The sequence below is a fragment of the Biomphalaria glabrata genome, chromosome 1 (genome assembly GCF_947242115.1).
Source record: "Biomphalaria glabrata chromosome 1, xgBioGlab47.1, whole genome shotgun sequence".
Taxonomy (NCBI): domain Eukaryota; kingdom Metazoa; phylum Mollusca; class Gastropoda; family Planorbidae; genus Biomphalaria; species Biomphalaria glabrata.
The window spans coordinates 83,338,573-83,356,938 of record NC_074711.1 but is presented as its reverse complement, the minus strand read 5'-3'; the positions used below and the strand labels follow the sequence as shown (position 1 = coordinate 83,356,938).

General features: G+C 34.6%; 1 protein-coding gene across 7 annotated transcripts in view; it reads left to right on the top strand.

The window, feature by feature from the left end:
* Window positions 1-15,800, top strand: part of LOC106054598 (exocyst complex component 4-like) — a 36,571-nt gene extending 20,771 nt beyond the window's left edge. For 4 of the 7 annotated variants that reach the window (XM_056018201.1, XM_056018199.1, XM_056018204.1 and 1 more), the window contains 18 exons: window positions 1,880-1,951; window positions 2,622-2,759; window positions 3,586-3,666; window positions 3,899-3,983; window positions 5,442-5,502; window positions 6,866-6,957; window positions 8,140-8,166; window positions 10,326-10,399; window positions 10,546-10,684; window positions 10,802-10,883; window positions 11,331-11,541; window positions 11,925-12,011; window positions 12,759-12,790; window positions 13,284-13,398; window positions 14,010-14,128; window positions 14,227-14,322; window positions 14,452-14,563; window positions 14,725-15,800. In XM_056018201.1, coding sequence (XP_055874176.1) covers window positions 1,880-1,951; window positions 2,622-2,759; window positions 3,586-3,666; window positions 3,899-3,983; window positions 5,442-5,502; window positions 6,866-6,957; window positions 8,140-8,166; window positions 10,326-10,399; window positions 10,546-10,684; window positions 10,802-10,883; window positions 11,331-11,541; window positions 11,925-12,011; window positions 12,759-12,790; window positions 13,284-13,398; window positions 14,010-14,128; window positions 14,227-14,322; window positions 14,452-14,563; window positions 14,725-14,898 — 1,797 coding nt within the window. In that variant the 3' untranslated portion in view covers window positions 14,899-15,800. Of the gene's footprint in view, window positions 1-1,879; window positions 1,952-2,621; window positions 2,760-3,585; window positions 3,667-3,898; window positions 3,984-5,441; window positions 5,503-6,865; window positions 6,958-7,281; window positions 7,306-8,139; window positions 8,167-10,325; window positions 10,400-10,545; window positions 10,685-10,801; window positions 10,884-11,330; window positions 11,542-11,924; window positions 12,012-12,758; window positions 12,791-13,283; window positions 13,399-14,009; window positions 14,129-14,226; window positions 14,323-14,451; window positions 14,564-14,724 lie in introns of all 7 variants that reach the window. The other 3 variants (XM_013210527.2, XM_056018200.1, XM_056018202.1) reach the window with 3 other exon arrangements.
* The last annotated feature ends 2,566 nt before the right edge of the window (window positions 15,801-18,366 follow it).

Genomic DNA, 18,366 nt, shown 5'->3' with positions numbered 1-18,366 from the left:
TTTTTTTTTGGATTCTGTCTTTCAGCCCATGGCTCAGTTAATTGATCCCATGCATTCACCATACTAGCAGTGTGAATAGTTTGAAAAGTCTTACATTTTCTGCCTCTGGTGGTTAACTTTTAAAAACTTCAGTCTTGAAGAGCTCATTTAACTTTTGCTGTTTATCTAAATGGATGTCTTGATTGGTCACAAGATTCTCTGTTTGCAACATTTATGCTTTGTTTTGATGTTTTAGAGAAAGAAAATCAGAAATTTGAGTTTCAAATTTATAAGTCCAAGCATTTCTCAACTATGGGGTGAAACAATTGAAAATGGTTCAATAAAGCCATTTCTACAGTTTGGTTCTTGGAAAATGATAATCTTCTTTCAGTTTTTTTTTAATTAGTTAGCCTCAATAGAGGTGTTTATTAAAGTACTCATAGTTTAATAAAACTGTGTTGTAATGAATATTATTATTGGTTAGACATTTAAAAAAATGTCATTGATATATTAATAAATCAATGTTTTCTCGAATTGTTTGAATTTACATTGTTTTTTAACAGTGCTATAAAAATTATATTACTATAAGCCTAATCATTTGTTTTACAGTGGTATTTGCTTAAAAGCTAGATTAGTGTATCAAACCTAAATGTAATGTTTGTAGGTGATCATTAAGATAACATATAAGCCTTGACTACTGTATTGTTTCACCCCATTCATGCAATGGGTTAAAAGAAGTAAATAAAATAGCTGTGAATCAGATCAAAACGTAAAATGAGAGTTAAGAAAAGCTTTTAACTCCTATTAAAAAATATTTTCACTGTTAACAGGCTTTATTTACATTTATTAATAGCACGAATTTGTTGATCTGTTTTTTTAACAAAACTAACTGCTAAGTATTGTTAACTTCATTTTTTTTTTTGTTAATTCAACACATTCTTCGGATGTAACTGTTAATTTTTTCTAGTTCTTAATAGAATGTGAATCTTGATGCATTAGAATGTGTTCATTCTTTTATTTTCTGGGCCTTGAAATGTGTGACTATTTCTTGGGGTATTAATACAGGGAAGGCAAGACTATTGCACTAACATTTCATTAGTGCTGTTTCCCTATCCTCTGTTGTATGGTTAAAATGGAATCAATGGAACTGATGTTACAATATATATATTGAACAAGTTTTTAACCTTTTATGTTACCACAATTTTTATGTTAATATTTATTGGTGAAATCAGTTTTCAACTATGCAAGGTACACTTTAATTTTTTTAAAGAGCTGTTTTAAGTTTTTTTTTTTTTGTTTTTTTTAAATTTGTAAAAACCTGATAAATTTTATTTCATTTCCTCAAAATTATTTAAGCGATGTCTTTTTTTATATATACTATGTGGGTCAAGGTTGTTTGATGTGCACTTTTCATCTTGTCTGCATGATTAATGAATTTTTACAAAAATAATTTCAGCATGAGAACAATATATACTCATAACCAAAAAAAAAAAATTTATTAAGAAAGATACAGAGAATTAGATGTGTGTTATGTATTTTTTCATTAAATTAAATTACTCTGCTCGTGTGTGAAGTTAGCCAGATACAGAGAATTAGATGTGTGTTATGTATTTTTTCAGTAAATTAAATTACTCTGCTCGTGTGTGAAGTTAGCCATCTTTTTTTTTTTTTAAAGGGGAGGGGGAGGTTTAGTTTTTTCTTCATTATTTTGTGTTGTTTTTTTTAATGTTTGTTTGCCTTTTCTTTCTTTTGAACAACTTTAGAGTTTTCTTCCGATGCATGAATTGTGTTAGTACCTAATACTTTTTACCTACATTTTAAACAAATGTTATATTGTATTTGATCATCATGTTGATATAACATTGAAATACTATCAATTGTGTACTTTGTATTTGTTCAGAGTTCTGGAATGCCTCTTCTTAGTCACGTTCTGTATGACATCAAAGATGTTTGGTCAGAAATACAGGCCAGGGTAATCCTTGTATTATTTCATTGAATTATACTTTAAAAAAAAAAAAATCATTTTAATAGCCACAAAGAAACGTTTAAGTAATGTCACATTGAAAATTAAAATGGGGGGAGGTAATAATTAGGGTCATACTGATGGCTTTTGAGATTTTGTTGTGTCTTGGGTAATATGCTTGCAGTGCTTAACCCTCTCCAAGCTAAGGATTTTGTTCCTTCCTTCAAGTCCCTAAAGTTAATAAACTAATAGAAAAAAATCAAATGTCACTCTGTTGCTTCAAAACTTAAGGGGCATACGGTAGTGGTGAAATGGTCAATTGGTTAATCACATAAATACAATGAAAAGTAAAATTTGTCAAGTTAAAGGACTCAGGAACTTCTTTACATTTCGAATTAAAAAAATCAGTTTTTAAAGTGATTTGAACTCCAGACTTTTAATTGGAAAGTCAAGCACTTAACCTTTCTGCATTCTTGCCTCAAGCATAAACACATTATGAAAGCATAAAAGTAAACACTGTTACCTATAAATATACACTACATTGATTGATTAAGTTGATTAAGGCTATACTTCCACACTAGATTTGCTAATTATTCATCAAAAAACAGTATTAATGCTTTTAAATTGTTTTAGAGTATATAGACCTAATTTCACATCTTTTTTTTAATTTTCATTACAGCTTCAAATTTTACTGAGCCAGTATCTAGATGTCCGTAATACTATGTCTTCTAGACAACAGGCACCATCTGGCTTTGATGAGCCTAGTATGGATATCAGTCAGTATTTTAGTAAAAAAAGACCAGCCAAGCCTAAAAAGGTAAAATTGTTGGACATACTCTTTTCTACAAATTCATTAACCTAACAATGAATGGGTCAGAGTTTACATGGATGGTTTATCTCAAGAAGCCACCACAAATGGAGGTGCTGGAACACTCATTGAATGGGTGAATGGAGAAAAACCCTAGAAGTTAAGTGCAACTGGTGACAGCCACAGAACAGAAAGAGAACACCAGAACTAGCCGCTACCATGCCAGTAAACCACCCAAATATGCCAAACTGTTCTCCAATGGATCCCAGCACATGTTGAAATAGAAGGAAGGCTGACACACTTGGCAAGTGTGGGAGAATGAATGTACAATAAAAATTGCACTTTATCCAGAAGAAATGAAGAAACTAATGTGAGTAGAATAAACGAGGAATGGATAAGCTCTCATCTGAATTACAAGACGACCCCTATCATAAGCTATTCTTGAAATCTGCCTATGTGGAGTGTCACCAGAAGAATGTTGACCACGTCCTTCAAAACTGCTTCCTTAATCAAGAGGCCCGAACAAGACCCTGGCCCCAAAACACCCCTATAGAAGCAAAAATATGGAGAGCTGCCTGATTTAGAAACCACTGCGTTGGTCATCTCAGATATTGGTCTAGTCATCATAATAATGAGAATGAAGAAGAAAAAGAAGTTTGGCATAGAATATTTTATTGTATATTTACTCTAAATCTTTTTTTTATTCTATCAATAGCAGGAACATTACTATTTTATTAATTGCTTTGTAATTGTAAATTGGTTTGGTTGTTATCAATTGTTTCATTAAGTTTGCGCATAATTTAGAAATAAATGTGTTGTTTTTTTCTCCAAAAAGGTTTCTTTGTTTAGATTTGATGCTTCCCAGCATGCCATCAGTGTCAGTAGTGCTCGTCAACAAATACAACAGTTTGAACATGTAAGTGGACTGGAAACCTAGAATAAATAAACTTTTAAAAAATCTTTTTTTTTTTTGTTTAAGAGTGGATAGGTTTTATGTGAACCTGTTTAAGTCCCCATTTAGTTTTGATCCAACATGTAAATGCATTCTTTCTTTCTCTCATTTTATTTTTTATTCTAAGAAATAAAGTGAGAGAAAACATTTTTTTTTTTAAATAGTTACATTTTTAAACATTTTTGTTTGAGAAAAGTTGTTTTCATTTCAGGATGCTCTGGGACTTTCTGATAACTGGCATATTGTGAAAGTTTGTAAACCTGATGCTTTCAATATAACAGGTGAGAAGGACATAAAACATAAGCATCTATTGTCACAGTTATAGTTTTGTACATTGCCAACTTGTAGCCTTTTCATCCTTGGAGATTGTATTGTGCTGTTGTAGGAATTCACAAAGATTGTAGATTCTATTGTACTGTTGATGGAATGCACAAAGATTGTATTGTACTGTTGATGGAATTCAAAAAGATTGTAGGTTGTCTTGTACTGATGATGGAATTCACAAAGATTGTAGATTGTATTGTACTGTTAATGAAATTCACAAAGATGGTAGATTGTATTGTACTGTTGATGGAATTCACAAAGATTGTAGATTGTATTGTTGATGGAATTCACTAAAATTGCAATACTTGACTTACTTTGAGTTAATCCATTTATCAAGTGGCGCATAGGTCTTCAAAAGTACTTTGCCATCTGGGCAATTCTCCTCATGTCCAGCCTGCTGACTTTGTTCTAATGATCTCCTCCCTGTTGGCTGTGTTCTCCCAGCCTCTCTTCCCTGGTGAGTTTCAGTCCAGAGACTTAGTTTCTCAAAAGTTTGAACATTAAGATAAGATAATTTGTATTGGTCCAATCAAATGGAAACCCAGTTTGACTACATTTTGACAGCCTCAGCGTAGTAGCTACTGTAACAATAACAATATAGATGCAAATATGCAAGCAACATTCACACACGAAACACATACACACTCACAACCAGCGCTTTTATGAATTCTCCTTTTTTCTTTGAACACTTTTTTTGTTGTTTTTTGCAACATTATGTCCATGACCTTTTGACTTACTTATTTGATAAGCTTTATGGTTTCTTATGTTAATTGTCATAAATCTAGGCTGGGAAGGTGGAGCAAGATGTGTGATTGTTTCACCTCTGGTGCTAGTTTGAAGATGAACTGGCCTTTGTAAAGTGTTTTTACATGTTTCGGATGTTCCTTCAGAGTTGAAGATAATTACTTCCTAGTCCAAACCTCCCGCTGGACGACGTGGGATGGGAGCAGGCAGGGTTTGAACCCTCGACCATCGATAAATCTGAACGACAGTCCAGCGTGCAAACTGCATGAGCAGGCAGCCTTGAGATGCTTATAAACACCAACAGTTTTAAATGAGAAGACATAAATCTATTTCATTCAACTGTGCAAAACTTGGGAGTTTAATTCAGAACTGAACTTTCTCTGACTGCCTATTTATATTCATTATCAGTTTCCAGAATTGTGTGATTCTTCTCATGCTTTCTCCTTATTTTTCCACCCATTCTAAATGCTTGCCATAGCATCATACTTTGCATTATTTACTATCAGAGATGCTTGGCTTAAATAGGTTTAGATCGGTGTACTTCTCGAAGCATGAATTTATGCATTAAAGACTTGTGACGCTTTTCATTAGATTATATTAATGTAGATTTTTTTTTGTTTAGTTAAGTGAAGTTAACACAATTTTCTAAACTTACAACTGTTTCTTTTTAGCCATTTATAAACCACTGAGGTCTTTCATTGTTGAAGTTGAAGAAATTATGGAAACATCTGCGTAAGTCAATATAAAGTTTTTGTATTAATTCAGTTACTCTTTCTTCTGAGAGAGAGCAGTGGTTAGGTAGACTATACCCAATAAGAAGCAATCAGAATTTTTAAAGAATTAAGTATAAGAAGAGCTCTTCACGTCTTGTTTAGAAGAAAAAAAAATAAACTTACATAAAGACAGTGGTTCTGTTGAGTGTTTATGAAGCTAATTACAAATATCTACATTCAAGTCAGCCAGCTTAGGTGTCAACTTTCCTTGGCTGACATAGAATAGAGCACCTGGTTACATGCGGCCTCAGAACAAGACAGCTGGAGGTCACTAACAAAGGCCACGGATACATATTTGAGACCAAAAGAAAATCTGCTGCCGCGGACAAACGCAGACGGTGAAAAGAAAATCTAAATCGGCCTCCTGCGGACAATGGTTATGCTTGCTCTGGATATGGCAAAATATGTAGGTCACAGCTGGGGCTGCGCAGCCTTGGGAAATACTGCACTCCTCACTAATCTTTGGACTTGAAGACAAGCCTTATTACATTCAAGTCAGAACTTCATGAAGGTGAAACCTGGATGCTGATCTCAAAAACGGCTCTAACAATTTTTCTAGAAATTTAACAGTTATATATTGCTAAGAAATGAATTACTCGTTGGCCACACAGGAAAAACTGTAGTTGGACCTTTATAATTTTTCAAATGAAAAAAAGAAAGTAATTTAAATCTGGCCATAGATTGGAGTAGTAAAAAAAAAGGTTATTATACCGTTATCTGAGTTGTTTATTTAATTTAAAGATGCTTAAAGTTTATTGATCGATTATCTAGGCATTGCTTTTTTTGTTACGTAAATCTAATGTAGATTAAGCTAGATTCCAGATCTAGAAGTAGATTTACATCTAAATTAGTTCTTATTCTTATTAGATCTGAGAGTTCTAAATCAGAAGTCTAGATCTAGCTCTAGATGTCTATGTAATAAAAGTACCAATAAATTATCACTCCATTATACAATGCCATCTGGCCTACCTAATGGTTCATATCAACAGCTGACAGATTTGTACTTTATTTTTTTTTTATTTTATTTTAAGTTGTATAGTTGAGGTATTTTAAAATTTATTTTTTAATATTTTTCTTGTTTTTTTTTGTTCAAAAGGGTTAGGGTTATTTAAACTAGACAGATTGTTCTATTTTTAAATATTTTTTTATTAAAAGTTTTTAATTTTAAATATATTTTTTATTTATTTTATCTTTTTAGAGTCATCTATCTCTGCTTACAAGTTAGTCATGATTTTTTGTAAAGGAAATAGTATCTATTGGCTTATAGATAAAGAAACAAAATCATTCAAATTTAATTATATAATTAAACAAATTTCTTTTAGTTTACAAGAGTTCATCACAGATTTTGTCCAAAATGCATTCCTGGGTCAAGTTCATGCTAAAGTCTCTGAAAATATAGAGGCAGCAACCAGAGGTGAGAAATATAATTCAAATCAGTCTTCTGCCAATACTTGAATGTAATTCATGTCTGTCTTTTGTTCAGTTGTGCCAATGAAAAGTTTAAAATCATTTTGTGGTTTGTTTAAATAGGCTAGTTACTTTCTGACTCACTCAGTTTGTTCTTTGTTTAGTTATGACCCACATTCAGGTCAAACATTTTAATTCGAATGTGAAAGCCTGGGTGAGCATTTCTTCGGAAGCACAACAAATAAATGTTGAAAGTGACATAAAATGAACTAAATAAGTGAAATGTATTGATTGATTTGTAAAACTAACACTCCTCTGTGTATGTGCTCAGCGGATGACTATGACGGCCCATCAAGTAAGTTTTATGATTGATCTTAACTCTGAATTGATTGATTCACATCGATATCAGATAATTGAGTCAGAAGGGATGCATGCTGGAGATCATAATTCAAATATAACTGTGCGCAACTGTAAATTTATCTTCATCTCTTGCCTTTCTGACAGTTTATCTTTCTAGCGTCAGGTGATTTTAAGTCCAAGAAAGTTTAATTCTATTATGATCTGATACTTTGTGAATAGGTCATGTTATAATAAGTAACATGAAGAAGTGTTGTGTCAACTAATCTAACTACTTCACATCATTAGCGTCAAAATTTATATCCTTGTTTTTTTTTTGTTTGTTTGTTTTTAACTGACCAGTACCGAATTGTCTTTTTTTTTTCTTTTTTTTTTGTGTGTTGTGTTCGCGCGTGTGTGTGTGTGTGTTTTCTTTGTTTAAATTTTCTTTTCAGTCATTGTAAACCATAACACTAATTGCATTATAACATCATTACTGTCTGGAGCCTAAATTTTATAATACCTTTTCTGATGCGTTGGCTTGGTTATGCAATTTTCTACATGACCTATATAGAGCTGTCAATGTTCTCAATGTGTCAAGTAAACGAAGCATGGTCTTGGTCATGCTGGAATGAAAGTGGGATTGAGTTGGGTTCAGCACAAAGTGTTACTGTTGTGGCTGAGTGTTTTTCTAACTTGTGCAAATATTGATCTAAGCTTAATTAATGCTATAACATCAACAACAACAACAAAACTCAACAACAACAAAACTCAACAGTTTGTTAACATTTGCTTAAGAGTTGTGAACATTTAATCCCAATCTCTGTGTCTTTGTATTTCTGTGTGCTCTCAGTTGAGGAGGAGGAAGATGGCCACAAGTGTAAGTTTTGGTGTTCGCTGTGACCTCCCCCACCCCCCCGGCCACTGACACACACAACCCATTACACATACAACACAGTATCACTGGGCTGATGTGGCTAGTGCCCTCCACTCCCCCACCCCACATCACACCCAGACCATTTGTATTGATAGTTTCTACAGTTTTATTTTTTGCCGCTGTTTTCTGTTCTTTTGTTTCTTAGTTTGTATTCAGTGTTCTTTGATTGTTCATATGGAAGAAAAAACAGTTTGCTGGTTCTTATTTGTTGCTGTTTTTTTTTTCTGCCATCATTTTTAAGATTTATGTGTTTTTGTTTTGTGTGGCTGTTATTGATATTAATTTGTCTTTAATAAATCATGATAAGTAACTATCCATTTGAAACAAATAAATTGTAAGACAGTTTACTTTGATTAGAAGATGATACTCTTATATATAAATGTTATAGACTTGTATGAAAATGTAAACTAGTCATTGCTATCTCTATATTCAATGTAAATATATAAATGAAATAGCTCAAAATGTTACTGCGTTTTTCTGATTTCTTTTTGTTAGTAATTGAAATTCAAGATTGTGTGACAAGTGAGTTCTCCAGAACTATATTCTTTTTTCTTTACAGCACATCATAGGTCATAGGTCATACCAATGTTAAAAGACCTGAAATCAGACCCTCATTGCAGTATTTCACATCAATGTTCTTGATATTAAAATCTGTATTTCTTTATAGACTTCTTAAGATTTTAGACTTGAACTTATTTAGTCAAATGATGTTTGGCCTGCACTGAAAAAAAAAAAGCGATATACTCTTTAGCACTAGACCTGGGGTTTTAATGATATGTTGGGGCTTGAATGTAGTTGGTTCGTTGAAGTCTCAAATATAATTTGGTGTGTGAAAATTTTGTCTTGTCAGAATTTTAAATGCAGTTCTCTTTTCTTAATATTTCAAGCTTTATACCCAGCACCCACATGATAATTGTTGTCAGTTGCATTATTCAGTTAATTAAGTTTTGCTATACAAAGTCAAGATTTTTTAAATTAAGAGAATCATAAGTCATTTTTCTGGGGCCCAGTACATTGTAACGGATGTATCAGTTGTACTTGATGTATTTCTACAGTACCTTGATAATCCTAGATGCTTGGGTATCTTGCAGAGTGTATTACTGATGCGAGTCTGATTACTAAGACATACATTACATGACAAAATAATAAACATGATCAATGGGCAGTAAATAAGTTCACTCGAGATGAAATTAGAATAACGATCTTTAATACAGAATGGGCCACAGTCGAGTCAGTCACAAAATGATAAACAGGGTCAATGCGCAGTAAATAAGTTCACTCGAGATGAAATTAGAATAACGATCTTTAACACAGAATGGGCCACAGTCAAGTCAGTCACTAGAACGATGTTATCCCTTCAAAAGCCTAGCAGTCACTGTCTTAAAAGTCTACAGTAATAAACTCTATCCAATGCCTATGTCATCACTAGAAAATAAAATGTTGCATTCAAAGTCAGTCTACTATAGTGCGTTCCTAAACTAACAATATGTAATTTTTTTTGTGAATGTGTCATTTTGCAACTTGTGTTCTTCTCATCTTTAAAGCAACATTGTTTCATTTAGCTTGGGTTTTTTCGTGTTTTTTTTTTAATGTTTCATCAAGGAAAATTGAATTATCTTTAAGAGTGAATCTTGTGAATGCTTTCTTTGCTAGCATGTCTCTTGTATACTTTGTACTGCATGGTTGTCTTGGTGTGCTATTAATGTCAGCACAAGGTTCTCACAAGCAATACTGACATCTGCTGCTCTACTTTCTCATTATGATTTGGCATGCCACGTCTTGAGGAGTTCTTGTGACAATATTCTCTGTCAATGTTCAGTAATAATACAAAGCCTGCTGTTTTAAATTTATTTGTGTAGTTGTAAATATATAGTTAAGTGATTTTTTTTCAAACATTCTTTACTGTATGGTTTAAATGTTCAAGTTTGTAAACTTAGAAGTGACTTTCCATACACATCACTTTTTGTTGCATTCTAAAGTTTATTGTAATTTTGAAGTTTTAACATCGCTTTAAGAATTTACTACAGTGATTGTTTGTTGTTTTGTTTTTTTAAATATGTGCATGGTTATTTTTAATACATTTGTTAAATTTTCCCATGTAGGTTTTGATGCCTTGCGGAATATTATTGATGAAAAAACGCGCAGAGAGTTGGGCGTACCTAGACCTCTCTTGCAGGTGAATCACTGTTATTCTCAGTTAACAAACGATAGTTGATTTTACTTATTACAGTTGTTCAACTTCCATCAAATGCTTACAATGCATGCTTATTATTTTCATTTGTTTAAAGGGGTTTGGTAAAAACGTGTATGTATTTTTAACAGAGCACTGTAACAGTAGACAGCAGCATTCAGGAGCTGCAGGACCTCATGCATGACCTTCCCAACTATGCAGACCAGTTCCTGAACATGATTTGCAATGTGTTAAGAGATTACAAGGATAAGTGTAACTCTGCATATAGAGGTCAGTGCAGAGTCTACTACATAGTTATTGTTACATAGTATAGTTAAGTGTAGTAGACATTTTGAAACGCCAACGATGGTAAATGAAATGTAGAGATATTTGTTTCTCTGTGTTTAGATATAGTGCAGCATGGATCAGATGAGAAGAGAATTATTAGTTCAATGTGGGCTAAGGATGATGACATCAGCAGATTTCTCAGGTAGTCCATCTCTTTTTTCATAGCTAGTGAGTTGTTGATTTGAAGTTATGTATGAAGAGAGATCCTTCTGTGGATAATTTTAACATAATTGCACGAATCGAATAATATTAAATGTACTTTTTTTCTCACTGAAAGCATTTTTTTAAAAATATTTCTTTGTCAGAGTTTATCTAAGATTTCTTTTTGCACATTTTGAATCTTTTTTTGTTTTGTGTGTGTGTGTGTCTTGTGTTGGATCTTTTTATGAACATACTTTAAAGAGATGGGCAAAATAATTTGCCTCAAAATGTTCTTACCTGTTGTATTTGTTGTCCTTTGGTTTTCTTTGGTTTTCTTTTCTTACACATAAAACTATTAGCTCTTCTTGCTTCCCTTGTTTCTTATCCATTTACTTTGAACTGCTGTGCTGTTTACCTTTCCGGCTATGGTTTGTATTTTATTTGGCAGGTCTTTGCCCAGCTGGCGAAGTCTGCAGCCCAGACAAGGGAAGGAACTGGATCACACCATTTGTTCTGAGGAAGAGATGAGGGCCCTCAACTCTAAAGAGGCTATTATCCTGATCAGTAACCTGTCTACGGATGAATCACTGATACCCCAGCAAGAGATCATAACAGATGTCACTCAGATGAGAACTGTGGCCAACGTCCATGAAAGCTTGGTAAAAAGAGAAAATTGAGTTGAAGCTGGAGATTTATTTATTCTAGATCTTGAGACTTGCTGAGAATTTACCTTTTTTTTCATAATAATTTTTTTGCATTGGCAGCACATGGATTAAGAACACAGTTGGGGAGAGGATTGGGGTGTGGAGCATTAAAGGTTTTAGAGATAAAGAAAATAAAACACAGTATCACTGGGTATTTAGTCAATGCCTACAATATATCTGCTGCAAGTTTTAGACAGGCACATTTTTAAAACATTTTACATACAAACAATACTAAACTATCTGGCAAAAGTTGCAAAGTTTTAGCTTTATATGAGAACTATCCTAAAGTAAAGTTCATTTTTATCTGGTCTAATGTATCTATTCTTCCAATCTCTAAGGAATGGTTTGCTAACAGGCTAGATCTCTTTGCTGACAGCCTGACACCCCAGAGTAGTCTTGCTCCACTGCAAGAAGAATTACCCACGGTTAGTAGTCTTTACGCTGTTACACATTCTTAGTCTCTCCATTGGTTTGAACTAGATAATAGTTTAGTTTGTTCAAATCTCATGACTTAAGTGATGTAGAAGAGTGAGCATCTGTGATTTCGGGTTCTTAAGTTGTTTTTTCTGACTTTGTTTCTTTTATTTATAGAAAAGTACACCACAAATGTGGCATGGTGGCTGAGCAGTAAAGTGCTTGGCTTCCGAGTTGGAGGTCCTGGGTTCGAACCCTGTTGATGACTGGGATTTTTAATTTTGGAATCTTTGGGCACCTCTGAGTCCACCCAGCTCTAAATGTATACCTGATCTAAGTTGGGGAAAAATAAAGGTGATTGGTCGTTGTGCTGGCCACATGATACCCTCGTTAACCTTTGGCCCAAAAAAACAGATGACCTTTACATCATCTGCCCTATAGACTACAACGTCTGAAAGGGGAACTTTACTTTTTTTTTTTTTTACACCACAAATGTGTGTATGTGTGAATTTGCAAATATAATAAAACTAATTATAATCTTGTAGTCTTGTTTAAATTGTAGTCTTCATCTAAAGATAGGCTGAAATACAGTGCAATAGATTTTGTGCTGGAAGGTCGCAAATAAATAATATTTGAACAGTTTATTAAAAAAACTTTTTTTCTATATAAACTTCCAGTGTTGTTTGCCTATGTTGTTTTTGTTATCGCTGTCCACCAAATGTTCTATCTCTTCATTATATGTTCTATTTACTCTTTAGGAGTTGCCCCCCATTTCAGACAAAACTCTGCAGTAAGTTAAATTCATGATCATTAATTAACAATATTTAAATAGTGATATTTTACCATGTCCAACATTAAATATAAATGTCTATTATTTTTTTTTTGCTATTAGATCATCATGTCCTGTCCTTTGAAATATAATATTACAGTATTTAGAGTTGGGTTTTTTTCATGCTAGAAATTGAGTAGTTTTCGCAGGAAGATAACTTATTTTTAAATTAGAATTTCCCCATTCCATCAGTCAATGTAGCTATTGTACAATGGAAGAGCACAAAGTGAAAATACATGAGCTCAATAATAATAATATTAATACAAATAATTATCTTCAGTATCATTGAAGAAGTTTGTCAGACAGTTGTACATTATACTCAAGAAAAATATTTCTTTTTTTAAGAATGGAATTTTTTTTAAATTTTAGATTTTACTTTCCTTTTGTTGATTGTTGCCAAGCGATTCTCTAGATTGTTCTGTTTGTTCACACTCTATTTTTATCTTGTGTTTAGATCCCTCAAACAATTGGTGCAAGAGTTCAAAGATCTGGCTGAGATTTGTCTCCTCTTGCTGCATCTAGAGGTCAGAGTTCATTGTTTCTATTACCTACTTCCAGTGGCTAAACAGGTAAGGTGCCTTTTGAAACTGGAAAGTAAATGTGTATTTTAATAGCTGAAATGAAATGTGAATTACTTGATGTTTTTATTTCTAAATGAGGACTGGACTAACAAACATCACAGTGTCTTGTGAACATCACAGTGTCTTGTGAACATCACAGTGTCTTGTGAACATCACAGTGTCTTGTGAACATCACAGTGTCTTGCAAAAGTAAAATACCCTTTAAGAATTTGCAATTCGTGGGGCAGATGATGTAAAAGTCATCTGTTTCTTTGGCTGATGGTTAAGGCGTCATGTGGCCAGCACAACGTCCAGCTGTCTTTATTTTCCCCCACCTAATGTCAGATACCCATTAGAAATGTGAAAAATAAATTTAAAATCCCAGTCTTGGAACACAAGACTCCTTGGTTTGGAAGCCAAGTGCTGAACCACCACACCCCCCCATATCATCTTATCTGCGATTTTATTTTGTTCAAACTTAAGAAAAGTCGTATCAGGGAGTTAGGTTTGTTTGTTGATGTCGGAACTGAAGTCAAACAAAAAGTTGAAATTATGCTCTGCCCTTTTTCTTGTTCGAACTAACCATTGTTCAAATGTCTCTTTTAAATTTGCAATTTCAGTCAAACTACGCTGGTCCTATAGATGACCTTGATCCTGATTCCAATGTCCTGAAGCTAAACAAGGACCTGAGTGGCATGGAGGAGATGATGACCCAGAGTCTACAGCCAAAGAAATTTAAGTATGCCTGTTGGTCCATTTTATGTTACAAAATGCTACTCTCTTTTCACCTTTTTTTCTCCATAAATTGTGGAATGAAATTATGTTGTTTCCCTGCAGATATATCTTTGAAAGCTTGGGTTACCTTGTGGCATCCATACTAATTAACAGCGTACAGTTTCTGAATAAAATCAATGAAAATGGCATCAAGAAGATGTAAGCCACCCTTTTATATTTTAACTTGCTTTTATTTTAAGTTTTTAAGAAAAATCCTCTTTTGAAAAAGCAGACCAAGAATTCTGTATGGAATGACATCAACATTTTTTCACTTGTATTTTGGTTTAGGTGTCGTAATATCCTGGCCATCCAGCAGAATTTAACCAACATAACTTTAACCAGAGAATCAGATTTAGATAGAGCCAGACACTTTTATGAACTTCTCTATATGAATCCAGATGTAAGTCTATCATCTTAATTAGATAAATTACAATGATTTAGTATAATTTAGTAAATTAATAATAATATTTGCTTACAATCGTTATAAGTTAAAACTATTTTCAACTTTTTTATTTGTGTATTTTTTTAACTCATAGATTTATTTTTTTTTAAATATGTTAGGAGGTTCTGAATGCTGTAGCAGAAAAAGGACCTCAGTTTACTTTAGGCGAGTACCAGGAACTGATAAAACTTTACCATCGAAGCTTCGCTGGGAACCCAGTTCAAGTTCAGGATGCCAGGATGCAGAGGCTGCATAGCGTAATGGAGAAAGGTCAAAATGAAACATTGGCATAGCGAACTTCAAAGATATGAGAGTTGAACATTTGTCAGCTTGAAGTAAAATTATTGAGAATTGTAAAATACTAAGTAAAACTGTGTTAAAAAAGACAAACTATCAAATTACTGTATGAACTAGACATGATCAAACTGTTTTTTTCTTCTAGTAGTGATTACAGTATGTGCAAAGGTCAAACTTGATCTTTTTGAATTACCAGATTATTTTTTATGAATGCTGGTTGAATTAAATACCAGTCACTGTCTTTGCTTTTAAAATGTAAACTTTTTGTATAAATAAACTTTGTATTTATGTAATCAACTGTTGTATGTAACAGCGAGCATTTATCAATATTCTTTTACAGTAGCACAAAGAATTGATCACAGACTTGATTTTATGTTATTGTCCATTTGGTAAAGTATTTTTTTTTGATAGATTCATTAAGTAAGAGTGATGCACATCTTGTTTATCTATTTATTAATGGTTTGTTAACACTATGGTCTTGGCTGTGATTATTTTGACTTGTATGTATTTAAAATTGAACACAGTTTGTTTGAAAGATTTTCTAATAGCACTTCATGTTCTTGATAACTAATCACAGTACTCCATTACTTTGTTTTTTAACACGTCTGAACTATGTTATAAATTATAATGTCCATTTGTAGCACCCAATCAAAAAGGGGACAAAACTAATGACTGAACTGTTACTGTATTGGCAAAAGCATGTGGAGACCATTCCAAAGCTGTGTGGTTTTTGGTGAAGGAGATTGACCAACAGTCCGAGTCCATCCATTGCCAGTTAGTTTCTGAAAATTTTGGAAATTAAATGATTAGTAAGACTTGGACCTGGTAACTGGTGAATGTGCTCTAGTGATGATATGCTCTTCAAAGAAAGTTGGATCAATAAAGCTATCTTATCTGATCTTAACCTACTTGGATCAATCTTTTGACATAAAGGATTTTTTTGTTGTCTGTAGCTATTACTTTTAATACGTACTTACATTTAGCATTGGCTGTATTTGAGAAGCTTCCCCATTGTTTAATATCTGAATAATACGAAATAGCTTGAAAAATGAAGTTATAGACAGGTTTGAACAGGAGAAGGTTAGCTAAGTAACAACTGTAGAGTTGGTATAGCTATATGTAGGGTAAGTTTTAACTGATGCAGATATGTCTGCTTCTTTTCAGGCCAGGTATGTGGCTGGCTTTTCAAAGCGATGATTGGACTCCACAGCCATCTTTGAGTTGAAATAAGAAATGCGCTCATCTTTGACTGCTAAATCTGAGCACATGCTTCTAAGCAAAGAATTATCTGCTACCAATGTCTAGGAAGAGGCAATTGTAACGCATATATTTGCAAAAGTCAGTCACAAAACTACTGTGGATCATCTCATAGAAATGAGATAAATGCCTGCGCATTAGCTCTGGTTGCTTGGAACGATGTCGCCAACAAAGCACCCCCCCCCCTACCCTTTTTACACAGTGGTTTGTTTTTTGTGATTTCTTTTTCGAAACATTTTATTGAGAATCTTTTCTATCATCATCAGTCTAGTGTCGTATGGGTGCTGCTAGATTTCGCAGTCTAGTGTCGTATGGGTGCTGCTAGGTTTCGCAGTCTAGTGTCCTATGGGTGCTGCTAGATTTCGCAGTCTAGTGTCGTATGGGTGCTGCTAGGTTTCGCAGTCTAGTGTCGTATGGGTGCTGCTAGATTTCACAGTCTAGTGTCCTATGGGTGCTGCTAGATTTCGCAGTGTAGTGTCCTATGGGTGCTGCTAGGTTTCGCAGTCTAGTGTCGTATGGGTGCTGCTAGATTTCACAGTCTAGTGTCCTATGGGTGCTGCTAGATTTCGCAGTGTAGTGTCCTATGGGTGCTGCTAGATTTCACAGTCTAGTGTCCTCTGGGTGCTGCTAGATTTCGCAGTGTAGTGTCGTATGGGTGCTGCTAGGTTTCACAGTCTAGTGTCGTATGGGTGCTGCTAGGTTTCGCAGTGTAGTGTCGTATGGGTGCTGCTAGATTTCACAGTCTAGTGTCCTATGGGTGCTGCTAGATTTCGCAGTGTAGTGTCCTATGGGTGCTGCTAGATTTCGCAGTGTAGTGTCCTATGGGTGCTGCTAGATTTCACAGTCTAGTGTCCTATGGGTGCTGCTAGATTTCGCAGTGTAGTGTCGTATGGGTGCTGCTAGGTTTCGCAGTCTAGTGTCGTATGGTTGCTGCTAGATTTCTCAGTCGAGTGTCCTATGGGTGCTGCTAGGTTTCTCAGTCGAGTGTCCTATAGGTGCTGCTAGATTACGAAGTCTAGTGTCGTATGGGTGCTGCTAGATTACGAAGTCTAGTGTCGTATGGGTGCTGCTAGATTACGAAGTCTAGTGTCGTATGGGTGCTGCTAGGTTTCTCAGTCTAGTGTCGTATGGTTGCTGCTAGATTTCTCAGTCGAGTGTCCTATAGGTGCTGCTAGATTTCACAGTCTAGTGTTGTATGGGTGCTGCTAGGTTTCGCAGTGTAGTGTCGTATGGGTGCTGCTAGATTTCACAGTCTAGTGTCGTATGGGTGCTGCTAGGTTTCTCAGTCGAGTGTCCTATAGGTGCTGCTAGATTTCACAGTCTAGTGTCGTATGGTTGCTGCTAGATTTCTCAGTCGAGTGTCCTATAGGTGCTGCTAGATTTCTCAGTCGAGTGTCCTATAGGTGCTGCTAGGTTTCACAGTCTAGTGTCGTATGGGTGCTGCTAGGTTTCGCAGTGTAGTGTCGTATGGGTGCTGCTAGGTTTCGCAGTCTAGTGTCGAATGGGAGCTGCTAGGTTTCTCAGTGTAGTGTCGAATGGGTGCAGCTAGATTTCTCAGTCTAGTGTCGAATGGGAGCTGCTAGGTTTCGCAGTCTAGTGTCGAATGGGAGCTGCTAGGTTTCGCAGTCTAGTGTTTCGCTAGTGCTGCTAGGTTTCGCTGCTAGGTTTCGCCTAACCCAATTCCTCCACTCTTCCTGGTCAGCTGCTTACATGTTTGCTTTCTTCTGTCTCTCTGTGATTTGTGACAGTAACATGTCTCAAACGGGGTTTCTAAATATCTCTTTTAGTGGTCCTCCATCTTCTAATGTTTCGTTATTTAGCTGAATACAACATCTTAAGTTGTCGCCACCCCAGACTAAAATTTTGCTTTATCGAGCACCAATTTCCATGCCAACTGCTTTAGCTGCAACATTCAGTTTGGAAGTGAGTTCTTGTACCTGATCTGCATTTTCTCCTGGGTCTATATCATGTGTAAGCCTGAGATTAGAAATCTGCCGCCCGTTGACGGTGAAGATAGGAGTAAATAAATATGTACTTTTTAGGAACTGGGAGTTAAGGTTAGATATCAAGATAACTGTTGAAAAGTCTACACAGTTCCATCTTTAATTAACCAAACATATCAGAATTGCAGGAAAATGTTTTGTACGCAATTTTTTGTGTGCAGAGTTTTGCTAAAGGTATTTGCTTTTATTAGTACAGAACTTAAT